General features: G+C 41.5%; 1 protein-coding gene across 9 annotated transcripts in view; it reads left to right on the top strand.

Moving 5' to 3' along the window:
• The first annotated feature begins 8041 nt into the window (after window positions 1–8041).
• LOC111871196 (NADPH:adrenodoxin oxidoreductase, mitochondrial) overlaps window positions 8042–17451 on the top strand; it is a 28446-nt gene continuing 19036 nt past the window's right edge. For 6 of the 9 annotated variants that reach the window (XR_004513745.1, XR_002843990.2, XM_033754156.1 and 3 more), the window contains exons 1-3: window positions 9630–11126; window positions 14049–14252; window positions 15030–15248. Coding sequence is in view for 7 of the 9 variants with exons in the window: in XM_033754156.1 (XP_033610047.1) it covers window positions 14106–14252; window positions 15030–15248 (366 nt within the window). In the remaining 2 variants the exon portion in view is untranslated. Of the gene's footprint in view, window positions 8099–9628; window positions 11127–14047; window positions 14253–15029; window positions 15249–17451 lie in introns of those variants that run through there. The other 3 variants (XM_023864110.2, XM_033754155.1, XM_033754153.1) reach the window with 3 other exon arrangements.

The following is a 17451-nucleotide window of genomic DNA, read 5'->3' as shown; positions in this document are numbered from 1 at the left end:
TGACCGGCAGTCGATAAAAATAATATATAAGAATTCAGTTCGTACCTCACAGGAAACAGATCCAAACCCACGATCCCGGCTTCCGAGCGAGCGAAGACAGTGCATGCCTTAGACCGCTCGGCTACCGTGACCGGCTCGAAGCTCCTGTTACTTCCTCGCATAAGAACACACAGAAAATTGACATACCAGCAGTATAGAAGTTAATTTAATTTTATCCATGCCTATTGTTCGTTTGTTTTAGTTTCAAATAATTTATGTTATAATATTTACGTCCATTTGTTGTGGGGTTTACATCAGTTTTGCAAGCCGTGGTCTTGCGCCATGTCAACTTGCATGCTATTTTTGGTTGTTGTACGGCCTGTCGAATGTGTTGTGTTCTTCGATTCACACATATGCCACTGCTACCCGTGGTATCCACTGCCTGCAGTGTAGTGACCATGACGACAGATAGCCTCGCAACCAGAGGGCGCCTTATGTAAAAATACTTAATTCATTTGTAATATTAGCAGCAAGGCCAAGATGTTTTATGACTTGTCTACTGGATGCTGTATTGTTTTTCATTTGTCTTCAATCAATACAATTATCCTCAGAGGTCGTACATGAAGTTTTATTGTTATAACTGAGTGCTCTCAGAGACTAAAACAGCTGTGCAGGAATTTCTTATTATAAATTGAAATAAACAACGAAACGTATATAAAAACGCTTATCAGAACCAAACGTTGGCTTAATCTAAGCTCTGAACCACGGAGAAGTGATTAGAAAACTACACCACGCTCAAACACAGTTCAGTGACCAATAAACGCTGCGAAGATTGTATTGCTTGAAGTTACCACTAGGGCCACACGGACACAACGTTAACACTAGGACACGTCACTTCCTGATTTTGTGTTTTCTGTACAAACCAATAGGAAACGTCTAGTCACCAGAATGCAAAGTTCTAAATATTTTGTCTCTTCTTCTGCCCTCTAAAATTGTAAAATTTAAAGTATACGGAACTATAATTTAGCCCGTAGTTTTGTATGGGTTTGAAACACGGTGTATGACATTAAAGGAAGTTATTTGAGAACAGGGCGCTGACGAAAATATTTGGACCGAAGAGGAATAATTTAGTATGAGACCTGAAAAATGAAAACTGCACAGTGAGGAGCTTCATAACGTTTACTCCTAGCCAAACATATAATTAGAATATTCAAGTGGAGGAATATGAGATGGGCAGGGAATGTAGAATGCATGGGGAGACGCGGAAATAATACAGGGTTCTGGTGGGAAAGCCTAAAGGAAAGAGACCATTAAGAAGATCTAGTTACCGGTTAGAGGACACTGTTAAAATAGATCTTGGAGAAGGAGGTTGAGATGGTATGGACTGGATTGATTTGGCTCAGGATAAGGACCAGTGGAGGGCTCTTGTGAACACGGTAATGAACTTTCAGATTCCATAAAAAGTTGATAAATTCTTTAGTAGGTGAGCAACTGGTGGTTTATCAAGAAAGACTCGGCTCCATGGAGTTAGTTATTTACTTACCTACAGGCAATAAAACGAAGATATTACAATAAACACGACTATTATTTTGAACATGATATGAGTTCCTTTCTGATAAAACATTTCGGAAGCTAAATTTGTTTCTGTCATCATGTATAAGAGAGAAAAGGTCCCTACTCAGTTGGGCCCGTTAGAAGGAGACATTCTTGGTCGTTGACTGTAACGAGGCCAGCTGAGAGGAACTGTCTTCCATCCGATGACGGAAACAGACCTTCGTTACGAAACAGTGTGCTTGGAGAGGCGATGTACATATGTCCAAAATAATAGTCCTATGTATTCTAACTGGCCATCATCAGAAACATTTATAAGAGGTTCACGCGTCTTACACTTCACCGATCACTGTGAAAGTGCGGGAAAGTGATGGGACATACAAGTACGGTAAGGAGCCTTAGATATATCCTTCCAGGGATATAAACATGATATGTTAGGAGTTCGGGTTACCATAGCAACGAACTTCCCAGTAGTAACACGTTTCATGAACCTATAAGTCATGCAGAAGATGGCAAAAAAGAAAAAAACAATACTGTCTTTTTTTCAGTGCATCTGGTCTGTTCTGTGAGTACTCTTTAATCTTTTGACGTGCATATCGACGCACTAAGGGCTCAGTGGTCCGGGTTAGATTCTCAGCAAGGGCAAGACCGGCATTAGGGCCCACCCAGCCTCTCATCAGATGGATACCAGGTGTAAAACGATCGCGACATGAAGCTGACTTTTCACCTCCATCTAGTGCTAGGTCTAGAATTGTAGAGCTATACCTCCATATGTTTTCGTGACTTAGTGCTTAATTAATAGAACACAGGGGCACCTTTACTTTACCTTATATGTGAATGCGTATAGGATATTGGTGGGAAAGCCAGAAGGAAAGAGACCACAAGGAAGACCTAGGCGTAGGTGGGTGGACAATATTAGAATGGATCTTAGAGTGATAGGATGGGATGGTATGGATTGAATAGATCTGGCTCAGGATAGGGACCAGTGGAGGGCTCTTGTGAACACGGTGATGAACCTTTGGGTTCCATAAAATGCTGGGAAATTCTTGAGTAGCTGCAGAATTGGCGGCTCCTCAAGAGTAAGTAAGTAAGTAAGTATATGTGAAGCGTAGTGTACTATACATAGGATACGGTTTACGATTGATTGTTTAGGCGTGTTATTCGTGGGAGATGGTGATAAACTTCGGCCTGCACCTCTATAACATACAGGACAGAGAAGGAATAGGGGAGCTATCAGGGGAAGTTAATGACACTTGAGGATATACGAGGGAGAGACAGTAACTAGGTCACAAATGGATATAAATTGTAAAACATGTGATATTCGAACCTGAATAAAAAAGAAACATTTCTCGACATATTCTCCACCAACATTGATACACTTTTCCCATCAATTACCATTGCATCAGTGGTATGGTTGCAAACCTTACCTTCATACTGTTAATTCTATAAATTTTTAAGCAACCATGAACCCTGCAACTGTGAAATTGGTCGCGCATGCACTTTGGGGTACCGTGTATCGCTGTTTCTCTTTCTACATTTCTAACACAGAAATACGGAAGTTATTAAATATTTAAAATCCGGATATGTAAAATGAGAGATTATTAGAAATTTCGTATTTATGAGTAAATCAGACACTCGGAGCCTGCAACTTCGTGTGTGCCAAATAAGTTTTCATGAAAGATTGTGTTGTACTTCAAGAGAAAAGAATACGAGATCCATTAGAATTGTGTGTTTAAGAGCACTACCGATGCCGACAGACACTTCCCTAGTTACTGTAAAGATTAGTCTATCATTGAGGCGCCAGAAACCTCCCGTCATCTGTTTACCGGAGCAGCTTGGGTGTTGAAACAGCTTCCTGTAACAGCTAATTTCACGATTCAAGCGATTCTCATGTTCGATCTTTAGTAGAAAAGCCCCTATCCTCGCGGTGAACTTCCGTTCTGTAAGCGACACAAAGCCGCCAACCCATAGCTACTCAGGCAAACTGCCGAATCATATGAAAGTTGCATGGTGACATGTTATAAATTGTGTATGAACCTAGTTTGCTGCTCTAATGTAACATTCTTCTTCCTCCAGTGCCAGGAGCCCTTGAGTCTTGTTTCATCATGCCAGAAGCATTTGCGCCTTGTTTCATCGTGCCAGAAGAATTTGCGCCGTGTTTCAAAGTGCCAGAAGCGTTTGCTCCCTGTTCCAATGTGCCAGAAGCTGTTTCGCCCTGTTTCAAGGTACCAGGAGTTGTTGCGTCCTGTTTCAAAGTACCAGGAGCCGTTACGCCCTGTTTCATCATGCCAGAAGCATTTTGCTCCCTATTTCAAAGTGCCAGGAGTTGTTGCGCCTTGTTTCAAAGTACCAGGAGCCGTTACGCCCTGTTTCATCATGCCAGAAGCATTTTGCTCCCTATTTCAAAGTGCCAGAAGTTGTTGCGCCCTGTTTCAAAGTACCAGGAGCCGTTACGCCCTGTTTCAACGTGTCAGAAGCTATTGCCCCGTGTTTCAATGTGCCAGGGGTGCTGCGTCCCTGTTTCATTGTGCCAGAAGCATATGCGCCGTGTTTCAAAGTGCCAGAAGCATTTGCGCCCTGTTTCGATATGCCAGAAGTATTTACGCCCTGTTTCAAAGTGCCAGAAGCATTTGCGCCCTGCTTCGATGTGCCAGAAGCATTTGCGCCCTGTTTCAAAGTGCCAGAAGCATTTGCGCCCTGTTTCGGTGTGCCAGTGGCTGCTGCGCCCTGTTTTCACCTGCTGTCCAAACACTCACTGGGGAACTGAGTCAGGATGTACGCGATCTGCTCGCAACACGTGGTTTAACGTTAGTGCTGACGTAATGACGTTCCAAGGGTTATAAGCGAGAGTTACGATGATACAAAGTTATGGTACATGAATCGAAGAAAACCACGCATACTCCAGTAGTGTAACAGTATGGTGCACCCCTCCCAAATGACGTCATAAGGCGGTATGTGTTAATGCAATTCAGACGAAATAGAAGCGCCTGTCGCTCTGCGGCTCGCCGCTATAAATCTTAACACCACGCGCGTTGCGTGCAACAGTGGCACATGTGTGAGCTTCCCCACGACGAAAATGGTAAACATTTGAAAGCGTCGGACCGCACCTCGTGAAAATGCAATTGTGTGACTTTCTGCATAGTGGTAGGGGAAGCTCTTGTCTAGTTGGAAAGAAGAGGAGGCGTAAGATGAAATGAAGCTGACTCTATGACGTGGAAGTTGTGAGAATGGGCGAAAGATGGTTCTTGTCGTAAGTTATTTGGCGTTAGCTACTTAACACTTTAAAGCCTAGTGGTCACTATGTATCATGAACTGGACAAAATGTTGAGGGAAGCGGTGGTGGCCTATTTCGTGTACTGTCCCGACTAATACTTCTTAACAGACTACACAAAACCACAAGAATCCTCAGTCAGGATATTCGGTTGTCCCGGTCGAATTTCGAACCGCGCATCTCCCGAACGCATGTCAGAAGCGTTACGGCGTTAGCGACTTCTTGGGTGCCAAGCCCCGCACCCTAACGAAACGATCCTCTGAATGGACAACTAAAAAACTAAACTCCGTGGACTATAGTCCGCAAGCGAACTATACCGACCGAGCGACCGCCGCTTGCCGGCTAAGTTAGTGCCAACTTTTGAGGATAGAGGGTGTCACGTGGTCAGCGCAACGGATCCCCACGGCCGTTAATCTTGGTGTTCTAGACCGGAGCCGCTATTTTCTTGAAACAACTCCTCAATTATCATCACGAGGCTGAGTGGACCAATTTCCAGACTCACCACTTCTCAGAAAATCTGGTGGCGCCGGGAATCGAACCCGGGACCTCTGGATCTGTAGCCAGGAACACAGAGAGAATTAGAGACTCAAATATTCCGGGTCACTGACGGGATTCCACAGCATGGCGCCACAATCAACTTCGAGCGAGGTCCAACTGACGCGTTTCTGTTTCGATGCTGAAATGCTGGATGCATTGGTAACATATGAAAAGCTCGGAAGACATATGAAGACGGATGCATGCTCCATCACATCTGCGAGAGGATTTCTCATTAGCGATGGCGTGCAGCAGTGGCATAAGAGCTTTGGCGATCTCAGTAGGACTGCTGTAAATATACCAGGACCTTTCTCTGCAACAAAACAGGCTGGGCCAACTGCCGCGATCCAGTATATTCCATCCTTTTTATGATGCCAAACTGTTTCTTGTGTGTGCACTAGCTGCAAATCCAACGAAGAGTCTCTCCAGTCTTCATCTTTGGAATATTTAAGTACACTTTAGCAGATCACAGTGGCCGCTCAGTCTAAGGCATAAACCGCCTTCGCCCTCTCGAACACTGGCGTCTTGGGTTCGAGCAACACTCGAGGCACGGATATCTGTGTGCGTTTATTCTGTGTTTGTGTTCCTCTGTACGTAGATAGCGCACTTGTGACGGGCTGATCCCCCGTACAAAGAGTCCTATCGACTATATAGGATTAAGAAACTGGAAAACGTCTAAGGCCCAATAGAGGGCTGTAGAGCCATAGACAGATACATCCCGACAGACGCAAGAGATGTACTTCTTTCTCCACAGCGTCCATATTGGCTCTGAGGCCCACACAATGGGTACCGGAGCTTCTTTTCCAGGGGGTAAAGAGGCCAGGGCGTGTAGCTAATCACTCCCATTTAGTGCCGATGTCAAGAATGGTGGAACTACACCTCCACTCCCCACGCTTCTCCAAGGAGAGATGCTTATTTAGGTAAATACAGGGACAACTTTGCGTTTTTATTTACAGCTATGGCCTTGGTGACCAGAGGCCCTCTGTTTATGGGCATCACTGTTCAAATTTGCTTCACGCCTTCCCTGCCTAAGATGCAGGCTGGTTTCTGTACGGTCGGTATTGCAGTCTCGTCCACACCATGAGTGTCTTAGCACTGGAATTTGTATTTATCTTTACATTTATTTGGACTTACCTAAAATAGAGAACATCTCAACTAGGATCTCTGCCTAGACTTACAGCCGGTGGGGTGCGGATGGATATCTTGTTCTTGTATAAGGAATGACGGAAGTCACACACAAGAACAATGCTGTCACTGGAATTAGCAGCTGGAATTAGCTTCTCGCCTCTGTTCGTACTTAGCTCACGTTAAATTTGGAGACCGCATCTTTTCCGAGTTCCGGTTTTTCTGCATCGGAGAGGAGCAGATACGGGCTTTTATACGCAAATATTTATTTGAATGGCTGCTCAGGTTCATGAAAAATATTTAATAAAATGTTTAAAAGTATCGTAAAAGAAGCGTTGTACAACTTATTTTGTTAACCGTTACCGTCGCCGTTCCATGGTTCCCAAACTGGCTGGCGCCTTACGAAGTAGTGTGCGGAGAAATACTGAAATGCTCCAAATCTGAACTATAGAGTGATGAAATTCTCAATATATTGACTTGACTTATAAAATCCACAGGAAGTAGTACAGTTAGCATTATGCTGGCCAGATGCACCGACAGAATCTAGTTATTACAGGTGTTAATACTGCGTGGAGGTGGGTTAGAATACCCCCACCCTAGTTCTATGAGTGTAGACGGCGACGGAAAGGGGCCCGGCGCGTGGAGGTACATATTATTATTTTTTATTTTTCTGAATTGGGTGAGACTGAGTCCACTTGGTACTGCGGCCAATTCTGGCCAATTGTACCAGCCCAAGATGATAGATGATGATGATTTTGGAGAAATTTGTGGAATGAAGATTGGCAGGGGAAACTAAAGTACTCGGAGAAAACCTGCCCCAGTGTCACTTTGTCCACCACAAATCCCATATGTCCTGGCTCGGGCTCGAACCCGGGCCGCCGCCCTGAGTAGCCAGTGACTAACCGCCTGGGCTATGGCACGCCCTGACTGGGTTTATAACCGGGCCACCCTGTCACTGAGGGACATACACGTACGTAGATACAGGAACCCGGTCCTCCAGGTTGAGCGTTGGATGTAAGGCTGATGATCTCGTTCTTTAATAAAAAATAAAATACTTTTGGCGAAATCCAAAGAAGTGGAAATCGGACGATGATAATGGTCACCGAAATAAAAAAAAAAAATTAGACATTCTTGCAAGCGACATGACACGAAGGATTGAGTTCCAGGAGTTCCTTGCCCGTGAATGAGGAAGATTGAGGTCAAAGAGGTATGATATGCAACTTCTCTGTTGCAGTTATGAAGTGCAAAGGGAAATGCAGGATGTACCAAGATTTCGAGATTGCCTCTCCGAAAGATACATCACATTGCTTTGTCATTTGTTTCTACAACGCGCAGTCTGGGTGAAACGATAGACAAACAGGACGGACACACAATCAGATGAATGGGCAAATGTTGCGTTCTGTATCCATTTACCACCCGTCGGGACTTTTCCCAAGTCTTGGACAAAGGCTGGGGGGGGGCAGGCTGCTGCGCGTTTGCTCGTTGTAGTGTCCATTCCGTACACCAGGCGGCAGAAGCTTCTGGCTATGTTTGTGAGGAATATGCGCGAATATCGTGGACGGTCGTGGAGCAGTGCATGCTGTGCATGATTTTGACCACATTGCGGAGGAAGAATGACGCTCAGGTGTTTGTTTTAAGGTAAAATGTAACGTTGTTCCTACTGAAGCACTATGCAATGAAGATTTATGGGGGAGTGAAGGTATAGCTCTTCCTTTCTTGACCTGTGCAGGTAGTCAGCTTCACGCCCCTGCCGCTTTACCCCTAGGGTAAAGAACCCCTAGTACCCATTGGATAGGAGGTTGGGTGAGCCTCATATACGGTCTGGATTTTGAGGAATAGAGAAAAATCAGTCGTCCCTCCGGGGAATTGAATCCCGGCCGTCCAACTCGTAACAAGCCGCCATACCTACTGGGCTATCACCGCTCCTCACATGTGTATGGTATCTGAATATTAGTCTAGTATTCCTATTGAAAAAACGAAATTAGGCTAATGCGATCTCTATGCTGTTGTGTATCCCCCATCAACTTTCGAATGCCCGAACCAGTCTTTATGAAACTTGTTATGTATACGAGTATCATAACAATTGAGCCAATTTCAGCAGTTTGCTTCATAAATCCCTCACATCAATCTGTCGTTACTAGACAAAGGATCGGTAAATTGTACCCCTCTTTTCATTGGTAGCGACGGCTTAGTAAACACTTTCCCGCGGCAACAAATACGCGTAACAGTAAGAGAAATGTTAGACTCGTCTGTCTGCTGGTATGTCCGTGTATCTGTCTATCGTTGCTGGGCATTAACCTGTAAAGGAGTTCCCACTGCAACTAAGAATTGTTGGAGGCGTCGTTTTCTTGCGGTCCGAGTCGATCAAAGGAAATTAGACAATTCTTTCCAAAACTTCTTGTTTCTTTTTAATAAATATACATTGAATTTATAGAATTATATTATACGAAAGTGTACAGGATTGAGTTTTTTTTTAACCATAAGTGAATTCGGGTTTAGAAGTCCCGTAAAGCTTCCAGAATTTTATTCAGTTATTTACTTCATTCAATAATGTTCTTTAAATTCATACTCTTTTATTTAGTTATTTATTATTTTTTTTGTGATATGGCAAGAAGGACATTCTCAGATGGGAAATTTATGGCCATTCTGCTGGGTATTCTACCCATCCCATGTTGATACACCGTATGAGGACAGCAGTGGTGAAACTGAGTATGATTGTTCTTCATTAAAACCACCACGCCTGTGCCCTCTTCTCGTGGAACACAATAGGATGCATCCGATGCTAATAGTGTATATAATCTTGCAATGATGAAGGCAGTAGTCGGCCTGTAATTATGACAGTAAAAGTTTTCTGTACAGTACGTAACATGTGTCCATCGGATATGTTCCGACATTACTGTTGGGAAACATCATTTGTGGCTTTATTTTACAAAGCGATTTATATGTACAACGAAAGCAAAGAAGCGTCCAAGCAATAACAACGATAGTTGTGTGGTTTCCAAGGACTACAGTTTCTCTCTGGCATTGAAGAAAAGTATTGCTACAGGAGTTGGACAAAATAATGTAAACACTACAGCTGCTGTACACATTTCTTTATTAATATGGCGCTGGACCACCTTTTGCCGTCAATACAGCTGTAATCCTAATTGGAATTGACTCATACAAGTTTTGAACAGTCTTGCAGAATTTTATACTACTTCCCTTGAAGAACATCTTCAAATTGCTTTAGAGCTTTTGGAGGTTGGAATCTGTTCGTCACTCTAGGCTCCAAAACTGACCAAGAGTGGTCCAATTATACTCAAATCTGGTGATTGTGATGGCCAGGGAAGATGCTGAAGTTCACCTTCATGCTCTTCAAACCATGGTTGAACAGTTCCAGATGTGTGAACGGGGGCATTGCCATCTTGGAAAACTGCATCGTTGTTCGGAAATAACGTCTGGATCCTGGGATGCACCTGATTACCCAACCTGTCCCTTGCAGTAATTCTGCCATGAGGGGTAGTAATGGGAGCAACAGAATACTATGATATTGCTGCCCAAACCATCATAGAACCTCCCGTGTTTCAGTGTTGGAACCAGGCATTCCTAATTGTAGGATTCCTGGGGTATCCTCCAAACATAAACTCTTTCTGGAGAGCTTGAAGGACGACTCATCTGACCAGATCACACGCGTTTCCAGTTGTCCTGTGTCCAGATTTTATTGTCGTGACACCATCGTTTACGCATCTGAGCATTGCTTTCAGTAATCAGAGGTTTAGCAATTGCAGCCCAATTGTTGGATTTGTAAAGCTCAATTCCGACAGTTTTTGTGGAAACAAGTCTTCAAGATGAATATTCAGTTCTGCTCTCACCTGTGCTGCAGTAGCTCTGTGATTCTTCGAAACAATCCATTTTAGTGTACAACGATCTTTTTCTGTTAATGTTGATTTTCGCCCACTGTTCCTCTCCGCTGATGTCGTCCCATTATCCGTGTATGCCGAGATAACCTTAGGAACTGTTGCTCTCGATACACCTAATAATGTTGTAGTTTTTGTTACAGATGCTACCGCTAAACGCGCACAAACTATCTGTTCTCTTTCAAAATCGGACAAGTTTCCCATTTTCCGATCGTTTCACATGGACTCTCACTCAACACAATCACTATTACAGCATGTAAATAAACGGCAGAATGTGCCATGTTGCCATCTGAAGTTCTTTCAATGCAGCGAATACAAATTCTATTCCTCAGTTTCTTAGTATTTCTCTTATTTTTCTCATCCACTATATATTCAAGCGAACTCCGCAAATTATCGGTTGCTGGTGACCCCTGGTGACGATTGTAGGGATTTTGGCTCTGGTGTGGTAAGGGTTCTCGTAAGAATTTAGGGAACTTTCTTGCCGTAGTTAACGCGGTAAAAATAAGTAAAAGGATTTACGTATTTGTGTTGTTTAATTTGACTTCGTTGAAGGAAAGTATTGCCATATTCGTCTGAAATCCACAAATGTCTGTCGCCGAAGTGTTATACTTAACTACTTACAATACAGGCAGCTGGCGACAGATAAGATATGGGAGGAAGTCGGAGTTGAAAGTGCATAATCATCACAACTAACAGGTTATGTTGAAAAGTGTTAACATGTCATCGTTGTAAGGAAGAAGTGTAATCTTTGTTACCAGCATATTTCCAAGGTATTTTGTATTTAATTGCCCGAAAATAACATAATTTTTATGACATGCCATGTTAATAGTTGGCAAATCGCATATTACTAACATCGTACGATGCAAGCTTTGTAATCTTTTTACTTTTAACATCGTATGTAGAGTACTGCATTACATCTGGTGTGAGGAAATGCAACTGTCAAGAAGCAGGTTAATTTGGTACAGATTTTGAATTAATTCTTCGCTGTGCTGATACCTTCAAATAACCATTATAGTTTAGTGAACTGTTTACTGACATTGTTATATTGATATATAAATTTCCTAGATTTAGTTTTGAATCTCCAGTGTTTACCGCTAGGGAGTTTGGAAAATTGTAGGCATCTGGAGATAACTAATTTTAATACAGAAACGTCATTCTGGGGATGTTCAAAGCAGAATGACTTGATAAGTGTCCATTCTTGTTACAGACCAGTAATGCATGCTGGACTCTGGTGCTCCAGAATGTTTGTCACTCCCTGCTAGACTGCAATATGATTTATAAAGTAAAGAAGGCACTGTAATTTCCAGCTGAAAAGTATCTCAAGCCATTATTTACTACACATGCATTTCAGTTGTATCTTTGCAATAAGGATACAAGCTGCAGAAGCTCAGAATTCACATAGAGATTAAGTTATAGAGATGTGAGAGATAGGATATGTAAGCCTGACCTTTGTGTGGTAAATGAGACAGTGGTTATTGCACTTACTGAGTCATGGCAGTATGCAGGGTGTTACTGAAAGGCGTGGGCAAACTTTGGGCATGAGTTCCACATACCAAAACAAGGAAAAATGTCCGTTTCTATATATGTGTCCAGAAATATTTAATTTGTGAGTTATAACTGAAAGAGTACATTTATAAAAAGTGCTCACCTCAACATATCTCATTATGGACCACCGTGTCCAGTCGGAGATCCCGGAGTAATTGCGGATAATCTGACAGGCATCCACAGTGAGATGGTGAAGTGCTTCTTCACTGTCAACAGGAGCTGCATAGACAAGGGATTTTAGGTGTCCCCACAGGTAAAAATCTGGAGGATTAAAATCTTGCAAGTGTGTGGGCCATGCAATTGGTCCTTTTCTACTTATTCATTAGTTGAGATGGGTGTTACTGAAAATGTCTTGCACAGCATAGCCAAAGTGTGCTGGAGCACCTTCACACAAGTACCATATTCATGCTCTGACTGCCAGTGGTCCAATTTCCAGTAGGTTTGGCAGATCGTGTAAGAGGAAATATCAGTAGTGGTTCCCTGTAAGCCTATGTGACAAAACAACTAAAGAATCACCAGCGATTCATGCCCTCACATTAACGCTAAACTGCTTTTGCTGTCTAAACAGCATTCTCAGCTATAACACACAAATTAAATGTTTCCATGTCCACGGTTTATGCTAACCGTCTTACAGTGTATACACTTTTTCACCTTATTCTTCACTTCCACACTACATGTTTCAGCACTAATGTGCCATCCTCAGGTGTCTTTATGCACGTTAAACTATTGTACTGCATGCCATGATGTCTTCATTCTAAAATGACTAAAATCTGTATTCGTCATATATGTCGATGAATTCTAAAAAAAAAAAAAAAAACTTTTCAGGATTCATCCTACATCGCACTCAAACACGTGCATTACGCCAATCCTCTTTTATCTTTTATAAAAGTTTTTTTTAGAATTCATCTACATATATGACGAATACAGATTTTAGTCATTTTAGAATGAAGACATCATGGCATGCAGTACAATAGTTTAACGTGGATAAAAACACCTGAGGATGGCACATTAGTGCTGAAACATGTAGTGTGGAAGTGAAGAATAAGGCGAAAAAGTGTATACACTGTAAGACAGTTAGCGTAAACCATGGACATGAATCAGTGTAACAGGACGCTAAAATATAACATTTTTAAATGTTTCCAGACTCATGTTGAGAAGGATATTTCCTTTGTTATGGTATGTAGAACTTATGCCTGAAGTTCTTCTGCACCTTTCAGTTATGACCTGTATGTAGTAATCACGGAAGAAATGTCACTAACAGAATTTAGGTTAACTTAGTTTCAGTTGGTTTGCACTTGTGAAAAACAAGTGCAGTTGATTTGGTCTTAAAATTAATTATTAATACTCTTGTAGGTAAGGAATTATTTATGGTTGTGGTTTTCTTAAGTGTGGCACGATGCAATTAGGTAATTACCTACATTCTCGGAGGAACTTGCTGCTTTTATCTCCACCTTCCAAACTAGGTGATGTCAGATCTCAGAAGACAGTAATCTTAATACTCCTGTGAGAATCTTAAGTCTCAGGGGATTAACTTCTTTCTTATTAGATCTAAGTGATGATTTATGTTGTTTGTTTGCTTTATGAGTTACTCAACAATGCAAGAAGTATCTAGACCAGTGGCAGAGGTTTCATGTTAATGATGTTAGCCAGGCTAACACTTCAGAAAATTGAATAGAAGGGGTTACTTTCATGGTTCATTTCTTCCCCATATACTGGCAAGAGAATGCATCCTCTACCACTGCTAGTGACCTCATCACAGGTATTGATAGCCAGTTCCTTGTGGCTTATGTAAGCTCGTTGTGAGTGCAGGCACAATTAGGAAAGATGTGAGCTAGATGGAAGTAGGGTGTGCATGACATTTCAAGCTGTCATGTTAGCCAAATAAGGGATGTTAACACATTGAAGTTCCTTACAAAATGTGTGTACGTCACTGGAATACATCTTTCCACTCATGTTTATCCCTTCTTCACAGTCAAACTGTTGTCAGCATTGCTGATTCATTCAGATATGTTTGAAGGATAGACAAACAGAAGCCATGTTTCCAACCTTCCCAATCCATTCCACGCACACAGTTTAGATTTCAGACATACCTAACATCACTGATTTTATACCAATTGAATGGAATATTGTACCTTTCTCTTGGCAAGGTGTTCTTGCATAGCAGCACAAGTTGTTCACTCTGTGTGCCTAACGGGTTGAACGGCATGAAGCTTCTGAGGCTGGGACACTACTATAGCCATCACTGTTTCCTGCCACGGAGGAGGCTGACATCCACAGTCACCTCAATACCGAAAATATGCATTGTTGGAAGTGGACCTGCCAGCTTCTACACTGCACAGCACCTGATTAAGGTCTGAGGCACTAGGTACTTTTATTTTTGGGGGGGGGGTGTCAGAAAATATGAACTGTCTCATGGGACAAATTGAACTGACATCCTCAACAGAATTTGTTTTGTAATTTTGACGCTGTTTGAAGGAAACATCACCAGTGAATTTAGGCAGTATAATCCATCAGGGTTGTTTTGTTTACATTGAATAAACTCTCTGTAGGCTGTTTAGCAGGATGTGAGCAATGGTGTTCGGTTGTGCAGTAGCTGTCATTACTGCCAGCAAGAAGCATTGTACCCCTCTAGTACACCTCAGAGTTGAGGTCTCACTGAACTAGTTGTACTTCAAGGATGAACACATGTTGGTCACCTGTATCTGTTATGTTGGTACTTGTGTTAATTGGTAACATAAGTAATTTCAGAAGTTATTGCCATGTTGTCTGACATGTTAGTGCTGCAAAGTGTAGAAGTTTATTTGTAAAAAGAAAACCCAAAGCCCAACCATAGAAGATTTTAGATGTTTTTTAAGACAACACACAACAGTAACTTTTAAGTTATGTGGGTCACCCAGAATTATGAAAGTGTTCACTGTATCTCATTCCGTTACAAAGCATGCAGAAGAATGTTTCAGTTGCATGGCAAGGACATTAATAGCATTTTTATCCATGCTTCTGTTGATACAACTAGCCACCATTCAAATATATTGTGGAATCTGTACTTTTACATTTTTATAGTTTTAAGACCATTAAATCCTGCAATGCAGGAATGTCAGAGCTGGTGCTTAACATTTTATATCTTGCAGACTGTTCCACGTGTGGAAGTTGACATTTATGAGCAGCTACCAGTTCCATTTGGCCTTGTACGCTTTGGTGTAGCACCAGATCATCCTGAAGTGAAGAACGTGATAAACACATTCACGAAGACAGCCAAGAGCCCTCAGCTGAGATTTGTAGGGAATGTGACTCTGGGTCGGGACTTGTCACTGAAGGAACTCAGGAATGCATATCACGCTGTGGTATTGGTATGTACAGATCTGTCAACCCATTTGATCACAGTGTATGGTACAAGACTCCTTTATTTACAACCAAAAATGCTATTTAAGGCTGTGGGACCCAGAGTTGCCATTATTAGTTTTGGTAGGGATATCATTTTCTTGTGATTGGAAAAGACTCTTTGGACCAGTGAGGTTGATAGTTATATTGACAGGTCCTTTGATGCTGTGCAGGTCATAGTGAAGGACCCAGACTCGGAATGTTTTACTGAGTCTTCACATTGATGTCTTCATTCTCATACTCGTCTTCTCAAGAAACATAATTTGTAACTTATAAAGCCTCGTATNTATTGACAGGTCCTTTGATGCTGTGCAGGTCATAGTGAAGGACCCACACTCGGAATGTTTTACTGAGTCTTCACATTGATGTCTTCATTCTTATACTCGTCTTCTCAAGAAACTCTGAGAGCAAACTCACTGTTGCACTGTGCAAACCATTTTCACGTATCATGCTATGGTAATTAAGTCACGGCAGTACTATACCTGGAGAGGAGAAAATGCAACTACGAAACGTACTTACATATTAATAGGCGATCCACGTAACTTTAAAACTTACTGCCATGTTGTCCATGATGTTAGTGCTGTCAGCCATAGAAGTGCTTACATACGAGTAGTAACAGGTGACCCAAGTTTGCATCTAAAACCAAAATAAGACTAGTTTTCAAAATGTTAGGCCTTGGGGTCTATTTTGGAAAGCTTAGCCATTTCAGTTTTGTTTTTAGAAATTAGTATATGGAAAAGTGGGGTTTATGCTTGGGGTTGGGGGCGCAGCGCCAGTGTGTTCAACAACATGTCAGTAGAGTCCAGCAATACAACACACACAGCCACATAAGAAAGACACATCATAAGACACAGTATATACACAATTAAAACATAAGAAGAACAACTCCCATAGCGGATGAATGGCATTACACATGAGTTTGATATACGTCATGTAAGATGATAGATCTTAACAAATTTTAATATATAAATTTTATTATTGAACAACGACAAACACAAATTTTATATCATTTTATAAATGGACACTTGATGGCATCCAGTGCAATGGTTTAACATGACAGATACACCTGAGGATGGCAGAATGATGCTGATACATGTAGTGTGAAGTGACAAGTGAAATTGTGTGCACTAAAAGACAGTAAATATATACACATTATGGATATGGCAATAGAGTCTTAAAGTTACTTAAGTCAGCCATTAATATGTAAGTATGCTGTCAAATTCTAGGTTAGATCAGATTTCGGTGTAGTTTGTGATAAAAAGAAGTTGGTAATTACTCATACTATCTTCACCATGTCTGTTGATCTGTCTGGAATTAGTCAGTAATTAAAAAACATTTGAAGAGATTTTCATGAAAGTTTATATTGTGGAAAATGCCCAGAAATTTTCTACACGCTTCAGTTTTGATTCAAGTCAGTGAGCAATAGTGGATACTTTATATGCATTGCTCTGTGTATCTCTAAATTAACTTATGCGTCACTGTCTAAATATTTATTTGAGCAAAAAAAGTTTATTGAAGAAAAGTTGTGGAGAAAAGTCAAAGACACAATTTTGTGCCCAAGACTTTTTCCACAAGTCTTACAATTTTCCAGATAAATAAACAAAAAGGAATGAATGTTTCAAAATTGTTACTTTATATGTGTATTTCTTGACTAATTTTTCTAAGTTTAGTATAGAATTGATTGAATGTTGTGTTGACAGTCATAATGAGAGCAGCTGAGTTGACTGAACTTACCAATCAAAGAATCAGTCAGTCAGTCAGTCAGTTATCAGCAAGTGGTTCTGCTGCCCTGGTTAGTGTTTACATAAATTCAGGGCTGTTGTCAAAAAATTCTCACCATGTCAACATGTGTGTTTATACTGCAAAAAATGTATTTATTTGTGCTATGAGGCTTATTCCTTTTGGTTCCTCCTCCTCCTACTACTACATGGTGATCCTATTTAAAAGCAACTATATATATATATATATACAGGGTGTCCCAGGAGGAATGTGCCAAACTTCGGGAGGGTGTTCCTTATGTTAAAGTATGCCGATATAACCCAAAACACCTATGTCCAAAGTTGAACGGTTACGGAGATAATGGCCAGAGAAGTGTCAAACTTTGACCGGGGTTACACACTTGTTGATTACAAAATAGATATTAAAACTGGCAGGAATATGTGGATTCTGTAA

The sequence above is a fragment of the Cryptotermes secundus genome, unplaced genomic scaffold (genome assembly GCF_002891405.2).
Source record: "Cryptotermes secundus unplaced genomic scaffold, Csec_1.0 scaffold573, whole genome shotgun sequence".
Taxonomy (NCBI): domain Eukaryota; kingdom Metazoa; phylum Arthropoda; class Insecta; order Blattodea; family Kalotermitidae; genus Cryptotermes; species Cryptotermes secundus.
Note: the sequence above shows the minus strand (reverse complement) of the source record. Positions and strands in the feature narration are given on the sequence as shown.